Source organism: Scylla paramamosain, chromosome 25 (assembly GCF_035594125.1).
Source record: "Scylla paramamosain isolate STU-SP2022 chromosome 25, ASM3559412v1, whole genome shotgun sequence".
Taxonomy (NCBI): domain Eukaryota; kingdom Metazoa; phylum Arthropoda; class Malacostraca; order Decapoda; family Portunidae; genus Scylla; species Scylla paramamosain.
In genome coordinates this window covers 737,574-758,239 of record NC_087175.1, presented here as the reverse complement: position 1 = coordinate 758,239, position 20,666 = coordinate 737,574, and the positions used below count along the sequence as shown (strand labels likewise).

Sequence of the window (20,666 nt, the reverse complement as noted above, 5' to 3'; positions counted from 1 at the left end):
ATTAAAAGCTATTTCAAATTCCACATACTTAGCTCAACAGGAACGCAAAACATTTTAAATGTCATAAACGATTTTTTAAAGCAGTAAAATCTTCACTAAAGGCTCAAATAAAAAAGCCAAGAATCGTCTTGGGTAAAAAAAACCGTACAAACCGCCCCTTATTTACGCAAAAAAACAACAATAAATCCAGCACATTTACTTACCTGAAGCATGAAACACACTTCATAAGCAACAAAATATTTTTAGAAACCACAAAATTGTACTATAGAAGCCAAATAAAGTAATTCAAAAAAATATAAAAAAATATTGGAACTTGCGAGCTGGAACATGCAGGAGTCCATCATGGCCGCCCTCGGCGGCGACCACAGTGGGGAAGCCGGCGGCCATATTTCGTTAATTATTCGTTCATGACACCAAAAGCAGGCAATGGCGGCTTTATCTGACCAGCGGATATTAAGGCTAGACATGTGGCTACATTTTGTGATATGTTTGGCTTACAATAAGTGAAAGACGAGGCAAATAATGGCTGAAATAACTGAAGCCCCGCCTCTACCCCAGCTGACAGCTTGTTTACATATTGATCAACATTCAATATTTGCCTAAATCTCCAACTGTTTCCAGACTCTGATGTAAACGAAACCTAAAAATAAATAAATAACCCCCAAAAATACCTAAACAACTAATAATAAGACCTAAATAAACGAGTACAACACTACAGGGAGGAGGAGGATGCTGTAGGTGAAGGCAGTGAGGCTGGCACTGCTGGCCTCACCTTACGTACTCGTGCCTCTCTGGTGCTGCCTGGCGGTGCTCGGTGCAGGGAGAAGCTGCCAGGAATACGGAAACACTGCTTAATAGAGCGTGTGGGGTAGGACTGACCAGTGCTGGCCAAAACACTGCAGGTGGCCAGCCAGCCAGCCGCCCGCTCTCCCTCCCCAGCGCCATCTGTCAATGCTCTTCAACCCATCCAGTCCACACACACACACACACACACAAGTTGACATGTTATCAAATGATAATTCAAATAATATAAATATCTTTCACTTCCTTACTTCCCTTTCCAAACGTCACACCAGCTACGTGATTATTAACGAAAATTTCACTCACTGCTGCACCGTTACCGCAGCAAATACGAACTAGCCCAGGATAGGCTCAACTAAATGCTCTCTCTCTCTCTCTCTCTCTCTCTTTCTCTCAGTAGTTGCACAGGTTTTCAAGGGTGGTTTTACAGTTCTAGTGACAGATTAACAACAATTCTACATTAGTAACAGAAGAAATACGCTTTTAAAAGGTTCTAGTCGAGCTGACAGGTTTTCAAGGGTGCTTTTTACGGTTCTAGTGACACAATAACAACATTTTTACATTAATAACAGGAGAAATACCCCTGAAAACCATGCTAATCATCTTTATGGCTTTCAGAAACAGTCGTGAGAGAGAGAGAGAGAGAGAGAGAGAGAGAGAGAGAGAGAGATTAGGGGTTGGTGTGGTGTGTGGGAAAGGAGGCAGACTTTCAGGGGTACCTGCGCAGTGTCTGGAGTGTGGCAAGCCCTTGTTGGCATGATATATATATATATATATATATATATATATATATATATATATATATATATATATATATATATATATATATATATATATATATATATATATATATATATATATATATATATATATACGAGTATAAGCTTGTTAGGGTAGATTAGATGTGTTTGTTGTCTAGTTAGGGTTGTTAAGGGTTGTTTGTGATGTTTGGATGGTTATGAGAGGTTGTGTGTGTTTGTTTTGATTGGTTAGGCAAAGTTAGGGTAGGGAAAGTTGTGCTGGTTGTTCAGTTAAGGTTGTTAGCATTTTTTGGTTGGGTTTGTGAGGTTATGTGGCTCTAAAGAGACTTATTAGGCATTATATAAGCTTGTTAGGTTAGGGTAGACATGTTTGTTGTTTAGTTAGGGTTGTTAACAATTAAAAGCATTGTTAGGAAAGGTTACAAGAAGTTATTTTTGTTTGTAATGAGTACTTAGGCATTATATAACCTAGCTAAGACTGACAGTAAAATTAAAATAGTACACATATGTTTGTTATGAAAATTTATGATTGTTTAGGTACACAGCAGAGGGAAAGGTGACATAATTAGAGGTGTCAAGGTGAAAAGGGCATGTCAGAGGAGGCAAGACATGTTTACAAAGAGAATATAGGACTGTTAAGGTAGATATCATAGTCAGGATAGCCAGCAGAAGGAAGGGTTATGTAGCTAGGTTCAATACAAGAGTTGAAATAAGTTAGGTGTGTGTGTAATGATCTGTAAAAGGCAATTATGTAGTTGGGATTGTTAGGCTTTGTGGTACTGTTAGGATAGGTTAGATACATAAATCAGATATGGATATAAGCAGTAAGAAATGTATTCATAGGTATATTGATGTGGATGAATGGGTAAATATAGAATAGGTTGTGTTTACTGAGCTGTCTGGGTTAGGAAGGTTAGTGAGAGAGTTAGGGAAGAGTAGATAGGTATTATATAATGACTTGTGTTTGGTAGAGTCATGCAGTTAAGAGCGGGGTACGCTAGATATGTTTAATTAGGCTTGTCAAGACTTATGGTTTGGTTAAGATAGGTTGGGAATGTTTTTTTATGATAATTTAGAACTGGTAATGCTAAAAGTTGGGTTAGGATAGATTAGGAATGCCTGTATTGGTAGTTAGGATAAAGACTGGGTGGGTAATGTGATAAGGAAAGGATAAGAGGTAAAATGATAGAAATATGCATGTTGGGTTGGGAAAAAAAGATGATTAGGATTAAGAATTGATAGGATAATGTATGTGACAGTTTGGATACGGAAGGAAAAGATAAGATAGTTGAAATAAGATAGAATATGAATATGACAAGGTAAACAAACAAATGAATAGGGAAATAAGTAAAGATTAAGAAAGAAAATAAACAAACAATTATAGAAAAGAAGCTCAAAATATATGAGAAAGAATATTTAAGAGTCAATGTAGCCCTTTTTTTTTTTTTTCTCCTTTTCTCATTCCCTATCTCCTCTCCTCCCCTCTCTTCTTTCTACCTATATATTTCAGGATTACGATTCTAGTTCTCGATATTACCGTTTATTTCATTATATATTTATCTTACAGCAGTTACAAAAGTGCAAGAAAATGTTAATTCATGCCAATGTCGATATTTTGGTGATTTGAACGACGCACAAAATTACTAAACAAAAATTACAATATGAAACTAAAATAATTAGTAGTAAAGGAAGATTGTATGCATGATAGATGACGATTCTTCTTTCAATAACTACGTTTTCTCATAGCAAAAATGTAACACTATTTAAACCAACATTTAATTTCACAATCAAACTAAATCTAAAAAACAAATAAAACCAAATTACAAAAAAATATATACAAAATCACGCATTTAGAATATTTTAACACATTTTAACTACGATATTATTATAAAAAAGAACTTCATCTGACTGGAAGACCACCACCACCATCACTTCGAGACGAGCAATGGTCGACGTAATATTACGCGTGAGTGAGTCCGTGAATTATCGTGGCACATCGCCGATCTGGAGGCCTGTCCGTATCTGTGGCTGCGAGGGAAGGACACCGGGGGGATAGCAAAGGTAAATACGAGCTAATGAACATTGGGAGTTTATTTACGAGTATTTATGATGTAATGACGGGCGGGATAAGCAGGGTTGTCTTACGTGCCACGTGCTGTGTTTGTACGTTACTAATCTGCTTTATTTCAGCATTATGTGAGTGTCTACTTAATCTAATGGTAAAATATGCATGAGAGCTAAGTGAGGTGCTGCAGTCGTGGTAATTGGACGTGATGTGGCTAAAAATCTGAGAAATAGCGGAGATTTGGCAGAGTCGCGATAGTTTCCCGTGAGAATACGATGAGTTTGGGTTGATTCCTATTTTTCTTGCGGTCTATTTACCATTGCGAGTCGCTGTTTTCGGAATACAGAGGAGTGTTTGGTGCACCTGAGCTGCGTGGTAGGAAATGAAGGCTGTGAATGAGTTAGGGAAGTTGTGTATGTGTGTGTGTGTGTGGGCGGGCGGGCGGGCTGTGTATGTGATAGTGTTAAGGTTGTAGTTGTAGTAGTAATAGTAGTAGTTAAACAGTAAGAGAAAAAGAAAAATGAAACTAAATAAAAAAAAAATAGTTGAACAGCAATAAGAAAAAAAATACAAATTAAAATAAATAATAATAATAATAATAATAATAATGAATAGAAACAAGCAAAAATAAACATTAACCCAAAAAAACAACAACAACCCAATTATCCCCTCCCCTCCCCCCCCAAAAAAAAAACAAGCCCCGAGCACCGTACCTCAGAATGATAGTCCCGCATCCTCTTGGTGTACGCCGCTGGCTTGCCCTGTGTCTTGATCTTCACTGAAACAAGTCTGGTAGGGGCCGCCACCTCACCACCATCACCACCAGTACTCGCAACGCCATTTTTGTTCTGCCTGTTCCTCACCGCCTCTTGAATCGCCAGCTGCAGTTGTCGCTTCACGTCCACAGAGGCTTTGGTGGTGGTGGTGGTGGTGGCTGGGGTCTGGGTGGCGGGAGGGAGCAGTCTCGAGTTGGTGGTGGTGGTGGTGGTAGTGGTGGTGGTGGTCATGTCCTGTTCTGGGCAGGATACCACGTCTACTTCGTCCTCTGAAATTGCGGTATTGGGTTAGGGTTGTGGTGGTGGTGGTGGTGGTGTTGGTGGTTGTGGTGATGCTGGTGGTGGTAGCAGAAGTTGGTTGTAAGATTATTTATTTTTTACTTGTAGGATTAATAGTTTTTATCTATCTACTTATCTATCTATTTATATGTTTGTCTGTCTGTCTGTCTGTCTATCAATCTACCTATTCCGTATCTTTCCTTCCCTTTCCGTTTTATCTTTCTCCATCTGTTCGTCTTTATTTCTCTCCTTAAATATATCAGTATGTATATGAACGTATGTATGTATGTATGTGTATTCCAGTGACTTCCTTCATGCATATATACAAACACTACTTGTTCATTATCCATCCAGTATTCATAACGACATTAATACACATGCTTATACATATACAATGCTATAGTAATCATGAGAGAGAGAGAGAGAGAGAGAGAGAGAGAGAGAGAGAGAGAGAGAGAGAGAGAGAGTGTTTGATTCAACTTTAAGCATTCCACACATAGTCACTCACTCACAGCCCTTCCCCTCTTCCTCCTCCTCATCTTCCTCTTCCCTTTCCCCTCTCTTCTTCCTCCTGCGGGCATTCCCAAGCGTGTGTCATCGCCTTGGGTACAGCCCCCCCCCCCCCTCTCTCTCTCTCTCTCTCTCTCTCTCTCTCTCTCTCTCTCTCTCTCTCTCTCTCTCTCTCTCTCTCTCTCTCTCTCTCTCTCTCTCTCTCTCTCTCTCTCTCTCTCTCTCTCTCTCTCTCTCTCTCTCTCTTTTTGATCATATGAAAAATAGGAAGAAGTGTTGTGTGCAGCCTCTGATGTGGAGGAGGAGGGAGAGGAGGAGGAGGAGGAGGAGGAGGAGGAGGAGGGAGAGGAGGAGGAGGAGGAGGAGAGGGAGAGACTACAGAGAAAGAGAAGGAAAAGAAAAAAGACGCAACGAGAGAGAGAGAGAGAGAGAGAGAGAGAGAGAGAGAGAGAGAGAGAGAGAGAGATTACTTGGCACCCAAATCTGGGATGGCGACACAAGCTAGCCTGGCATTCATGAGACCAGACAGACAGTGCCAAGGACCTCGAGGGGGAGAGAGAGAGAGAGAGAGAGAGAGAGAGAGAGAGAGAGAGAGAGAGAGAGAGAGAGAGAGAGAGAGAGAGAGAGAGAGAGACGGTGAGAGCAAAGCAGACAGGAAGAAGAGTTAGATTTCTGTGTTGTGGAGTAAGACGAAACATTAAACTAGCTTTAGTGCCAAGAGAGAGAGAGAGAGAGAGAGAGAGAGAGAGAGAGAGAGAGAGAGAGAGAGAGAGAGAGAGAAACTATGAATCTTTTGGGGAAGAGAAGAAGAAAAATTTATGAAGAGGAAGGGATGCTGAGAGAGAGAGAGAGAGAGAGAGAGAGAGAGAGAGAGAGAGAGAGAGAGAGAGAGAGAGAATTCAAAACATTACCCATAATTCCCACACCCACACTGCAGTGAGGGTGAGGACGGGGGAATGCTACCTGCAATGTACCGTCGGCTGTCATGTACCGTCTGCTATGTATCACTGCTTTGGCTTATATGTACCATTGTAGAGCTGTTATGTACCGGCTCCTATGTACCACTGCTTTAGCTTATATGTATCATTGTAGAGCTGCTATGTACCGGCTCCCATGTACCACTGCTTTGGCTTGTATAAAAAAAAAAAATATATATATATACTCGTATAACACCAAACAAGACCCTTTAAACCCACACAACCTGACAAAACCCAACCAAACGACCTCAACAACCGTAACTCAACAACCACTTCCCCGGCAGGTCGTCAAGTCCACCAAGCACAGGAGGAGGAACAAGGGGGACAATGACGAGGGGCGGCGGTCGGTCCACAACTCCCTGGAACGGCAGAGGAGAGTCGACCTGCGGAATGCCTTTGAGACTCTCCGCCAGCTGGTCCCGGACACCAAGATCCAGGAGAAGGCCCCTAAAGTGCAGATTCTGAAGAAGGCAGCCCTCCATTGCAAAAACCTCCAGCAGGCAGAGCTCCGACTGCTGCGGGAGAAGGAGAAGCTTAAGAGACAACTGCAGGAGCTTGAGCAGAGGAAAGCTTTGTGTTGTGGTACCTCCAGTTGAGCTTAAGCCTCAGAATTCTACATATTTCCTGTTTATTTTTAAGTTTGTTTGTGTTTCCTCTCGGTTTTTATAATTTTTTTTACTCTACGCTCTTTGTTCTTTATTTTTCTTGTCTGTGCATCCCAGCGTTCCTCTTCTTCCTCCTCGTCGCTTCTTCCTCTTGTTTGTACAGTTAGTGATAAGGCTAAATGATTTTCTATAGTGAGTGTGTATATAATAATTATCCGATTACTAGGAACTATTTCTATTACTACTACTACTACTACTACTACTACTATGAGGGGAGCATTCATTGTAATATTACTAGCCTGTTACTTGAGCGTTTGTGTGTACATGTGTCTGTAAGTGTGTGTGCGTGTGTGTGTTTACTCCTAGTGCCTGACATGGAGTCGCCAAAAAGGACCCTAGGAAGGAAAAAAAGGAATTATTATTATTTTTTATTGAGTTTTGGCGACTGATGCTTTAATTAACTACGGCTAAAAAGAAAATGAGAGATTTTTTTGTACTGTTTTGAGAGAGAGACTGAGAGAGAAAGGGAGAAGAAAGGATAATGTTGATGTTTTCTGATAAATTTTAAAAAGTTGGGACTTTGAAAAGGAACAGAAATTTACAAGTAGAATTGTGGGAAGAAGTTGGGAAGAGAAGTTAAATTTTATCTGAATATTATTACTGTTTATCTGAGTTACTTGTGATGGAATTCAATGAGAGGGAGAGGGAGAGAGAGAGAGTGAAAATAGATGATAATTAGCTAATCTTGTTTCATATCATTTAATTTTTTGATGGTGAAATAATCTTGTTGAAGCATCAAAATTATTATTATTATTATTATTATTATTATTATTATTATTATTATTATTATTATTATTATTATTACTGATGCTGGTGACGATTGGTGGTGGAAAGAACAGACTGATTTTCTTTCCTTTTTCATTATCATTAATATTTTATCTTTTCTATCTTTATTGAGGAGGCGTTGTGGTGGTGGTGGTGGTGGTGGTGGTGCAGATATAGAGAGGAGAGGCTTGTGTGTTTTCTCTTATTATTATTATCATCATTATTACTTTTTCTATCTATATTCATGTGGAGGAGTCTTTTTTTGCTTAGTTTCTACTGCAGGAATTATACCAAAGTGCACCGCTGCGTGTGGTGGGGCGCCTGTGTTCCTCGGAGAGAGAGAGAGAGAGAGAGAGAGAGAGAGAGAGAGGGGTGAGAGAGAGAGAGAGAGAGGGAGAGAGAGAGAGAGAGAGAGAGAGAGAGAGAGAGAGAGAGAGAGAGAGAGATGCGTAGGATGTCGGTAACACCTGTGCTTTACCGAGACACAGAAAATGATGAAAAAAAAAATGATAACTCAGTTGTATGTTCCTTAAGTTATATATTATATAAATATATATTATATCTATATTGCTTGCCATGATCTTAGGATACTGTGTGCTGAGAGAGAGAGAGAGAGAGAGAGAGAGAGAGAGAGAGAGAGAGAGAGCTTGTGTGAGGCTTGGAGGCTGTTTTAGACTGGTGGGGAGTGACAGACAGACAGACAGACAGGCCACACACTAAACTGCCTTAACAATACATCATTTTAACCATGCAGAGCCAGTGTCTGACAGACAGACAGGCAGTAAAGGAGGCTGTGGTGGGGAGTGACAGACAGACAGACAAACAGACCATATACCAGACTAACTTAGCAATGCAAGACACAGAGACAGACACCTGAAGTAACAATGCAATGATAAACAGACAGACAGACAGACACACAGCCTTAACCTTTTTGAGTAATGAAGTATCAATGCAGTGTTTTGAGGAGCAGTGACAGACAGACAGACAGACAGACAGACAGACAGACAGACAGTAACTCACACTTAGGTCACTTCTTTGCCGCAGTGAGCTCATTCACAGGTCAGCCCAGGAGAGGAGAGGTAGAAAGTGAAGATTTTGTAGGAAGAAAGATAAAGTTTTATCCCAATCCAACACACCCAGACCTAGCTTAACCAGACCCAACCCAGTATTCAGAGCAGGCACAAAGTCATGACCTAACTTAACCTAACACAGTATTCAAGGCAGGCAGAAAGTTAAGATTTTGTTAGAAGGAAGTTAAAATTTGATCCCAACCCAACCCAGACCAGACCTAACCTGACTTAACACAGTATTCAAGACAAGCAGAAAATTAAAATATTGTTAAGGGACACTTAAATTTTATTGCAACACAGACCAGACCAGACCTAACCCAACCTAACCTAACCAGACCTAACCTAATATTCGAGGCACAAGAAAGTTGACGTTTTGAAGGTGTACAAGTCAAGATTCCTATGGTAACCCAACAGCCAGACAAGACCAGAACCTCTCCTCTCCCCGCCCCCACCTCCCTAGCGTGCATGCCAGCAGCCTCCCAGCCTCCCAGTGTGCACGAGAAGACCCGTACCTGTGTGTGCGTGTATGTATGTGTGCGCGTGTGTCTGGTCCCTACTTCCATGATTCTCATTCGTCTAATGGCAGACAAAAAAAAAAAAAAGACAGAGGTTGTGGGTGTGTTTGTACGTGTGTGCTTGTGTGCGCGTGTGTTTGTAGTGAAGATAGCGCTGCATTGGTGCTTTAAGGAGACTTGGGCTGCTGTGTTGAGGCCTACAAGAGACAGTTAGGCCTATCCTCCTCCCTTTTGATAATGTTTTGATAACTTTATATATATACCTTTAGGCGAGGAAGCCTAGCCAAGCCTTGTACTGTATGTATGCCCGTGTTCAAACCTGTGTGTTTTGTACCTACTGTTTTCTTGAAGCTTGGTTGCCATATATATGTGTATAGAGAGAGTGTGCATGTGTGTGTGTGTGTGTGTGTATGTGTGTGTGTGTGTCTGTAACTTTTTGTACTTAATGCATAAGATTTAGTGTACAGCAGTGCCTGATCCTCTCCTTAAGCACATCACATGCAGAATAATGCTCAACGTAATTAGTTTGAAGGATAAATAGTGAATACATAATGTTGATATAGAGGTAGATAACAAAACAACCCATTTGCTACACCATTTTGTATGTTGCCTGGCTGGCTGTCACGAGGCCTTCTGACCCCCTCCTGCCCATTGCTCACTTTTGTACTTACTGCTGCTGCTGCTGCTGCTGCTGCTGCTGCAACGAACAGTTAGCCGCCACCTGCTGTGGACAACCCTAAAACATTGGTGATGTTGACAGGAAGCATTGTTTGTCTGTTGCTGCACCCTGACAGTCGTCAAGGCAGAATCAAAATGAGAGATTGTACGTGCGTGTGTTTGTGTGTTTGTGTGTGGGTGTGTGAACCTTTGTCAGAGGAAATATTGAAAGGTTTAATTCATTCACACACTTGTAACTTAAATATATCATGAACTTAACTATTTAACATCAGGAAAACTGATTATACTGTTAAAATTATAACTTAATGATACAAAATCTATTCACATTTATAATGTAAACTAAATTTAATTAAGTAATTGATGATTTCAAGAGGGCCTGTGCTGTGCTGAGGGCCCTGTACCCTGTAACTGTACCCTGCCTCCTGCCAGTGGCCTCTCTCCACCCACCCCACCCTGCCAGGCCTACAGGAGGGCAAGCCTGCACCCACATTAGCACAGGCTGTGCAGGCAGGCAGGATATACGTAAAAATATACAGAGAGATGGCCACATGCAGGGACAGAGGCATGTACACACGCACCTACACACACACACATACACACGTATATCCAGAATATGTAGTGTAAATAAATAGGAATTTGTACTTTTACAGATTTTTTCACATACATAAGCTCGATTATTTTTTTTCAATATTTTTTTATTTTATTTTACTTTGTTTTTTATTTATTTATTTTTTTATATATATTTTTTTTTTGTCCGGACGTTGTGTTTTGCTGGCGGGGTGTGCCGCCCCGCCCCGCCAGTCCCCCACACCCCCATTTGCCCTGGGTCTCCGTGCACACCAGCTGAGTTTGATGCTGAACAGAAACAAGAAAATGAAAAAAAAAATGAGAGAAAAAAAGTAAAAAAAATGAAATATAGATCTATTTTTTCACATTTTCAGCGTACGTAGCGTTAGTTTAGGCGTGTTTGGAAGCGTTTGGACTTGCAACGTGCACGGTGGCTCACTCACTCTTTCTATAATGAATGTACAAATTTTTGGGCCTGTTTTGTATCATGTAAGGTCAAAATTTATAGTTATGCATACATACATACTATTATTATTATTATTCATTATTGTATTCATTATTCATTATTATTGTTATTGGTCCCCCTCCCTGTTTGTCCCAGTTCAAAGTGTGATCAACCCAGTCTGTTAGGTCAAAATTTACAGCCATACATACATACAAACTGTTCACTATTCACCATTCCTGGTATTGGTTCCCCTGTTTACCATCCCAAGGTGAGATCAAAACAATATTATTACCTTTTATTTTTATTTTTATCCCCTCACATTTTAAGCTTTACCAAATTGTCTCCCATAGCAAGTGAGGAAATTTGGACCCTTTCAAAGATTCCTCGCTCCACTCACTCCAATACAACACAAACAAGAAAACCTAACCAAAACAAACCTACCTGCCCCCCTGGCCCCCCTTCCCCCTTTTATAAATTTGTAAGAATTGCCATTTTTCATATCTTTAAGTCTGAATAGGAAGAAGAAGAAGGAAAGAAAGAAAGAAATGTTACTATTTGGTTGAATGGAAAATTGTTTTATGGAGAAATTTATCAATCTTTTTATTATTTGAAGTCATTTATTATTATAGCAACATGTTATGAAAATAAATATACCAGCTATACAATCCACCTGTTTGTTTGTGTTCCTTGCAGGGAGGTGGAGGGAAACAGTGGAGGGGAGGTGGAGGGGAAAAAATGAATGATGGATAGAAAGTAAAAGAAATGGAAGGAAAAGTACAGGAGAGATGGAGAGAAGGGGGGAAAAAATAATGGGAGGAAAAATACTGGAGGTGAGAAAATACTTGATGGATGGAGAGAAAACTGAGTTATGGAAGAAAAATAGTGGAGAGATGGAGAGAAACATACTTGATGGAGATGAAGGGAAAAATAAGGGAGAAGTGGAAACAAAAATACTTGGAGGAAAAAATATTGCAGTGAAGGAGAGAAAATACTGGAGATATGGAGAAAAAAATACTTGGAGAGATGGAGAGAAAAATACTAAAAAAAGAGAGAATTTCTAGCATTGGAGAGAGAGAGACTTTCCTCTGATCGCCGCCCCACGTCCTTGTCCCCTTTGTTCCTCCGCCTGTGCTTGTGCTTCGTGGACTTCACAACCTGCCGGGGGATTGACTTAGAGAGAATTTCTAGCATTGGAGAAAGAGAGACTTTCCTCTGATTGCCGCCCCACGTCCTTGTCCCCTTTGTTCCTCCGCCTGTGCTTCGTGGACTTCACAACCTGCCGGGGAATAGACTTATGAGTTGGGGTTTGGTGAGGTTGTGTGTGTCTATTGGGATTCATTATGTGTTGGAAGAGTTAGGGGCTGGAGTAGTGAGTGGGAGAGGCAGGGACACTTTTTTCACGAGTACCTGCGCAATGTCTGGAGTGTGGCAAGCCCTTGTGGGTATAACAGACCTGATAAGATTGTCCTGTATATGTTACGGTATGATCTGATGAGGTTGTGGTGTTTAAGTTACGTTATTTGGGTTACTGGGGGGCGTGTGTGGCCAAAATACCCCAAAACACACTCAAAACACAAGACACCCACAAAGTTTACCCAAAACGCACTCAGAACATCCTTAACTACAACAAAACTCACCCAAACACATACAAACTGCACTCAAAACAACCCAAAACACACACAAACTGCACTCAAAACAACCCAAAACACACTCAAAACATCCTTAAATACAACAATAATGATCGAGACACACCGAACAGATTCAAAATACCCCTATATATATCCAAACTCATCCAATCACACCTAACACACGTTTAAAACATTCAAAATACAATGAAAACATCCCAACAATACCCAAATATATCCACAAAACTCACCCGAACACATCCAAAACACCGAAAACACACTCAAAACACCCCACATCACTTCAATACCCCAAAAAAAACTCATCCAAACGCATCTAAATCATGCTAAAAACACCCAAAAAGCACTTAAAACAGCCTGATATGCCCACAAAACTCACCCAATATAACCAAAACACGCTAAAAACATCTAAAACACATACAAAACACCACCTAACACCCTAAATAAGGGGAGAAGTGGAGACAAAAATACTTGGAGGAAAAAATATTGCAGTGAAGGAGAGAAAATACTGGAGATATGGAGAAAAAAATACTTGGAGAGATGGAGAGAAAAATACTAAAAAAGAGAGAATTTCTAGCATTGGAGAGAGAGATACTTTCCTCTGATCGCCGCCCCACGTCCTTGTCCACTTTGTTCCTCCGCCTGTGCTTCGTGGACTTCACAACCTGCTGGGGGATTGACTTAGAGAGAATTTCTAGCATTGGAGAGAGAGAGACTTTCCTCTGATTGCCGCCCCACATCCTTGTCCACTTTGTTCCTCCGCCTGTGCTTCGTGGACTTCACAACCTGCCGGGGAATAGACTTATGAGTTGGGGTTTGGTGAGGTTGTGTGTGTCTATTGGGATTCATTATGTGTTGGAAGAGTTAGGGGCTGGAGTAGTGAGTGGGAGAGGCAGGGACACTTTTTTCACGAGTACCGGCGCAATGTCTGGAGTGTGGCAAGCCCTTGTGGGTATAACAGACCCAATAAGATTGTCCTGTGTATGTTACGGTATGATCTGATGAGGTTGCGGTGTTTAAGTTACATTATTTGGGTTTACTGGGGGGCGTGTGTGGCCAAAATACCCCAAAACACACTCAAAACACAAGACACCCACAAAGTTCACCCAAACCGCACTCAGAACATCCTTAACTACAACAAAACTCAACCAAACACATACAAACTGCACTCAAAACAACCCAAAACACACACAAACTGCACTCAAAACAACCCGAAACACACTCAAAACATCCTTAAATACAACAATAATGACCCAGACACACTCAAGAGATTCAAAATACCCCTAAATATAACAAAACTCATCCAATCACACCTAACACACGTTTAAAACATTCAAAATACAATGAAAACATCCCAACAATACCCAAATATATCCACAAAACTCACCCGAACACATCCAAAACACCGAAAACACACTCAAAACACCCCACATCACTTCAATACCCAAAAAAAAACTCATCCAAACACATCTAAATCACACTAAAAACACCCAAAAAGCACTCAAAACACCCTGATATGCACACAAAACTCAGCCCATATAACCAAAACACGCTAAAAAGCATCTAAAACACACACAAAACACCACATAACACCCTATATAAGGGGAGAAGTGGAGACAAAAATACTTGGAGGAAAAAATATTGCAGTGAAGGAGAGAAAATACTGGAGATATGGAGAAGAAAATACTTGGAGAGATGGAGAGAAAAATACTAAAAAAAGAGAGAATTTCTAGCATTGGAGAGAGAGAGAGACTTTCCTCTGATCGCCGCCCCACGTCCTTGTCCCCTTTGTTCCTCCGCCTGTGCTTGTGCTTCGTGGACTTCACAACCTGCCGGGGGATTGACTTAGAGAGAATTTCTAGCATTGGAGAGAGAGAGAGACTTTCCTCTGATTGCCGCCCCACGTCCTTGTCCACTTTGTTCCTCCGCCTGTGCTTCGTGGACTTCACAACCTGCCGGGGAATAGACTTATGAGTTGGGGTTTGGTGAGGTTGTGTGTGTCTATTGGGATTCATTATGTGTTGGAAGAGTTAGGGGCTGGAGTAGTGAGTGGGAGAGGCAGGGACACTTTTTTCACGAGTACCTGCGCAATGTCTGGAGTGTGGCAAGCCCTTGTGGGTATAACAGACCCAATAAGATTGTCCTGTATATGTTACGGTATGATCTGATGAGGTTGTGGTGTTTAAGTTACGTTATTTGGGTTACTGGGGGCGTGTGTGGCCAAAATACCCCAAAACACACTCAAAACACAAGACACCCACAAAGTTCACCCAAACCGCACTCAGAACATCCTTAACTACAACAAAACTCAACCAAACACATACAAACTGCACTCAAAACAACCCAAAACACACACAAACTACACTCAAAACAACCCGAAACACGCTCAAAACATCCTTAAATACAACAATAATGACCCAGACACACTCAAGAGATTCAAAATACCCCTAAATATAACCAAACTCATCCAATCACACCTAACACACGTTTAAATCATTCAAAATACACTCAAAACATCCCCACAATACCCAAATATATCCACAAAATTCACCCGAACACACCTAAAACACGTCTTTAATCATTGAAAACACACTCAAAACACCCCACATCATCTCAATACCCAAAAAACTCACCCAAACACATCTAAATCACGCTAAAAACATCCAAAAAACACTCAAAACACCCTGATATGCCCACAAAACTCAGCCAATATAACCAAAACACGCTAAAAAAACATTCCAAAACACACACAAAACACCACATAACACCCTACAATACCCACAAAACTCACCCAAACACTCAAAATATCCAAAACACACCCAAAACACTCTGAGCTTCCTAACCATCCACAAAATTCACCCACACTCAAAACACTCAAATTCACCCAAAATACCACACAACTCATTGAAGCACAACACCACAGAACATCACAGAATACGCGTAAAACACACCAAAACGCACCCAATACACCCCACTCACACTCAAATACACCCAAAGGACCCCACACACACACACCAAAACTCACCCAAAACACTTACAGCACCCAAAACAAACTAACAGCACCTTAACATATTCCCAGACACACCCAAAACACACCAAAACATTCCACAATATACTTAAAAACACTCCACAAGACTAAAAACACGTAAAATACACCTAAAAACATCCTAAACGAAACTTAAAACACCCTAAATTCAGCCCCACCCCCAAAAAAAAAAACAAAAAAAAAAAAAAACAACAGCAAACATACATCCTAAACACACCTAAACACCCCCAAAACTCAAAACACCCAACACTCCTAGATACACCCAAAGCAGTTAAAACACCCAAAACACACGAAATATTAGAGAAAGGCAGGGCAAGAAGGGAAACTAAGCTAAACATTGGTATTTACCCGTTATGCCTCCTCCTCCTCCATTTCTCCTTACTTCTTCCTTCTCCTCCTCCATTTCTATATTTTTTTTTTCCTACTACTACTACAACCTACACACCTGAGTATGGAAACAGCTGGAAACACCTGAAAAACACTGGAAATTAAGGAAAATACTGACTAGGAGACACCGGAACCGAGCGGGTCCCGGCTTGATGACGTCACAGGCGAACTGCCACCGGCCCGCTGGCTTACGTACGTAACGTATTTCATTTTAAAATTGACCCTTAGAAAAAATGAAGCTAGGCTCGAATGCATTATATATTCTGACTTGACAATTACTTAAATTAATATTCACAATATCAAAACATCTCCAGGCTGAGTAGTTGTAAAAAAATATTAATATGAAATATGGAAAAGTGTTGGAACCTTTGACACCATTAAAACCATTGAAAAGTCCACCCACTTCACTTTACAACAATGAAAAAACACTTTAAAAAATCTGAACTATTTTTTAAAACAGTGTAAAGTTAGTTACAAGCTGAAATTGAGAAATAAAGAATCTAAAAAATGGCAAAATCAACACTTTTAACGGGATTAAAAACTATTTCAAATTCCACATACTTAGCTCAATAGGAACGCAAAACATTTTAAATATCATAAACGATTTTTTAAAGCAGTAAAATCTTCACTAAAGGCTCAAATAAAAAAGCCAAGAATCGTCTTGGGTAAAAAAAACCGTACAAACCGCCTCTTATTTACGCAAAAAAACAACAATAAATCCAGCACATTTACTTAGCTGAAGCATGAAACACACTTCATAAGCAACAAAATATTTTTAGAAACCACAAAATTGTACTATAGAAGCCAAATAAAGTAATTCAAAAATATAAAAAAAAATATTGGAACTTGCGAGCTGGAACATGCAGGAGTCCATCATGGCCGCCCTCGGCGGCGACCACAGTGGGGAAGCCGGCAGCCATATTTCGTTAATTATTCGTTCATGACACCAAAAGCAGGCAATGGCGGCTTTATCTGACCAGCGGATATTAAGGCTAGACATGTGGCTACATTTTGTGATATGTTTGGCTTACAATAAGTGAAAGACGAGGCAAATAATGGCTGAAATAACTGAAGCCCCGCCTCTACCCCAGCTGACAGCTTGTTTACATATTGATCAACATTCAATATTTGCCTAAATCTCCAACTGTTTCCAGACTCTGATGTAAACGAAACCTAAAAATAAATAAATAACCCCCAAAAATACCTAAACAACTAATAATAAGACCTAAATAAACGAGTACAACACTACAGGGAGGAGGAGGATGCTGTAGGTGAAGGCAGTGAGGCTGGCACTGCTGGCCTCACCTTACGTACTCGTGCCTCTCTGGTGCTGCCTGGCGGTGCTCGGTGCAGGGAGAAGCTGCCAGGAATACGGAAACACTGCTTAATAGAGCGTGTGGGGTAGGACTGACCAGTGCTGGCCAAAACACTGCAGGTGGCCAGCCAGCCAGCCAGCCGCCCGCTCTCCCTCCCCAGCGCCATCTGTCAATGCTCTTCAACCCATCCAGTCCACACACTCACACACACACACACACACAAGTTGACATGTTATCAAATGATAATTCAAATAATATAAATATCTTTCACTTCCTCACTTCCCTTTCCAAACGTCACACCAGCTACGTGATTATTAACGAAAATTTCACTCACTGCTGCACCGTTACCGCAGCAAACACGAACTAGCCCAGGATAGGCTCAACTAAATGCTCTCTCTCTCTCTCTCTCTCTTTCTCTCAGTAGTTGCACAGGTTTTCAAGGGTGGTTTTACAGTTCTAGTGACAGATTAACAACAATTCTACATTAGTAACAGAAGAAATACGCTTTTAAAAGGTTCTAGTCGAGCTGACAGGTTTTCAAGGGTGCTTTTTACGGTTCTAGTGACACAATAACAACATTTTTACATTAATAACAGGAGAAATACCCCTGAAAACCATGCTAATCATCTTTATGGCTTTTCAGAAACAGTCGTGAGAGAGAGAGAGAGAGACGAGAGAGAGAGAGGAGAGAGAGAGAGGAGAGAGAGAGAGAGAGAGAGAGAGAGAGAGAGAGAGAGAGAGAGAGAGAGAGAGATTAGGGGTTGGTGTGGTGTGTGGGAAAGGAGGCAGACTTTCAGGGGTACCTGCGCAGTGTCTGGAGTGTGGCAAGCCCTTGTTGGCATGATAATATATATATATATATATATATAATATATATATAGTATATATATATATATATATATATATAATATATATATATATATATATATATATATTACGAGTATATATATTTTTTTTATACAAGCCAAAGCAGTGGTACATGGGAGCCGGTACATAGCAGCTCTACAATGATACATATAAGCTAAAGCAGTGGTACATAGGAGCTGGTACATAACAGCTCTACAATGGTACATATAAGCCAAAGCAGTGATACATAGCAGACGGTACATGACAGCCGACGGTACATTGCAGGTAGCATTCCCCCGTCCTCACCCTCACTGCAGTGTGGGTGTGGGAAATTATGGGTAATGTTTTGAATTCTCTCTCTCTCTCTCTCTCTCTCTCATCTCTCTCTCTACTCTCTTCTCTCTCTCTCTCTCTCTCTCTCTCAGCATCCCTTCCTCTTCATAAATTTTTCTTCCTCTCTTCCCAAAAAGATTCATAGTTTCTCTCTCTCTCTCTCTCTCTCTCTCTCTCTTGGCACTAAAGCTAGTTTAATGTTTCGTCTTACTCCACAACACAGAAATCTAACTCTTCTTCCTGTCTGCTTTGCTCTCACCGTCTCTCTCTCTCTCTCTCTCTCTCTCTCTCTCTCTCTCTCTCTCTCTCTCTCTCCCCCTCGAGGTCCTTGGCACTGTCTGTCTGGTCTCATGAATGCCAGGCTAGCTTGTGTCGCCATCCCAGATTTGGGTGCCAAGTCCTCTCTCTCTCTCTCTCTCTCTCTCTCTCTCTCTCTCTCTCTCGTTGCGTCTTTTTTCTTTTCCTTCTCTTTCTCTGTAGTCTCTCCCTCCTCCTCTCCCTCCTCCTCCTCCTCCTCCTCCTCCTCCTCCTCCTCTCCCTCCTCCTCCACATCAGAGGCTGCACACAACACTTCTTCCTATTTTTCATATGATCAAAGAGAGAGAGAGAGAGAGAGAGAGAGAGAGAGAGAGAGAGAGAGAGAGAGAGAGAGAGAGAGAGAGAGAGAGAGAGAGAGAGAGAGAGAGAGAGGGGGGGGGCTGTACCCAAGGCGATGACACACGCTTGGGAATGCCCGCAGGAGGAAGAAGAGAGGGGAAAGGGAAGAGGAAGATGAGGAGGAGGAAGAGGGGAAGGGCTGTGAGTGAGTGACTATGTGTGGAATGCTTAAAGTTGAATCAAACTCTCTCTCTCTCTCTCTCTCTCTCTCTCTCTCATGATTACTATAGCACTGTATATGTATAAGCATGTGTATTAATATATTAATACATTAATAATATATTAATTAATATTGTATGTGTTGTTGTTTTTTTGGGTTAATGTTTATTTTTGCTTGTTTCTATTCATTATTATTATTATTATTATTATTATTATTTATTTGAATTTTTTTTTCTTATTGCTGTTCAACTATTTTTTTTTATTTAGTTTCATTTTTCTTTTTCTCTTACTGTTTAACTACTACTATTACTACTACAACTACGATCCTTAACACTATCACATACACAGCCCGCCTGCCCGCCCACACACACACACACACACATATACACAACTTCCCTAACTCATTCACAGCCTTCGTTTCCTACCACGCAGCTCAGGTGCACCAAACACTGCTCTGTATTCCGAAAACAGCGACTCGCAATGGTAAATAGACCGCAAGAAAAATAGGAATCAACCCAAACTCATCGTATTCTCACGGGAAACTATCGCGACTCTGCCAAATCTCCGCTATTTCTCAGATTTTTAGCCACATCACGTCCAATTACCACGACTGCAGCACCTCACTTAGCTCTCATGCATATTTTACCATTAGATTAAGTAGACACTCACATAATGCTGAAATAAAGCAGATTAGTAACGTACAAACAGCACATGGCACGTAAGACAACCCTGCTTATCCCGCCCGTCATTACATCATAAATACTCGTAAATAAATAAACTCCCAATGTTCATTAGCTCGTATTTACCTTTGCTATCCCCCCGGTGTCCTTCCCTCGCAGCCACAGATACGGACAGGCCTCCAGATCGGCGATGTGCCACGATAATTCACGGACTCACTCACGCGTAATATTACGTCGACCATTGCTCGTCTCGAAGTGATGGTGGTGGTGGTCTTCCAGTCAGATGAAGTTCTTTTTTATAATAATATCGTAATTAAAATGTGTTAAAATATTCTAAATGCGTGATTTTGTATATATTTTTTTGTAATTTGGTTTTATTTGTTTTTTAGATTTAGTTTGATTGTGAAATTAAAAGTTGGTTTAAATAGTGTTACATTTTTGCTATGAGAAAACGTAGTTATTGAAAGAAGAATCGTCATCTATCATGCATACAATCTTCCTTTACTACTAATTATTTTAGTTTCATATTGTAATTTTTGTTTAGTAATTTTGTGCGTCGTTCAAATCACCAAAATATCGACATTGGCATGAATTAACATTTTCTTGCACTTTTGTAACTGCTGTAAGATAAATATATAATGAAATAAACGGTAATATCGAGAACTAGAATCGTAATCCTGAAATATATAGGTAGAAAGAAGAGAGGGGAGGAGAGGAGATAGGGA

At 40.7% G+C, this 20,666-nt stretch overlaps 1 protein-coding gene and 1 long non-coding RNA gene across 3 annotated transcripts; one reads left to right on the top strand and one right to left on the bottom strand.

The window, feature by feature from the left end:
• Positions 1 to 4,946: 4,946 nt before the first annotated feature.
• LOC135112992 (N-myc proto-oncogene protein-like) lies at positions 4,947 to 11,543 on the top strand. The gene is made up of 2 exons (XM_064027912.1): positions 4,947 to 4,958; positions 6,454 to 11,543. Exons 1-2 carry the CDS (start codon positions 4,947 to 4,949, stop codon positions 6,763 to 6,765), a joined length of 324 nt encoding a protein of 107 aa, XP_063883982.1. The 3' UTR covers positions 6,766 to 11,543.
• A 2,773-nt stretch (positions 11,544 to 14,316) lies between these two features.
• LOC135113053 (uncharacterized) lies at positions 14,317 to 20,226 on the bottom strand. 2 transcript variants are annotated; one of them, XR_010274701.1, is made up of 3 exons: positions 20,068 to 20,226; positions 17,256 to 17,310; positions 14,317 to 14,469 (listed from the first exon to the last, which is right to left on the bottom strand). It is a non-coding gene; the product is annotated as an uncharacterized LOC135113053 (long non-coding RNA). The 2 variants fall into 2 exon arrangements; XR_010274700.1 differs by lacking the exon at positions 20,068 to 20,226 and having other exon boundaries at positions 17,256 to 17,649.
• Between the last annotated feature and the right edge of the window lie 440 nt (positions 20,227 to 20,666).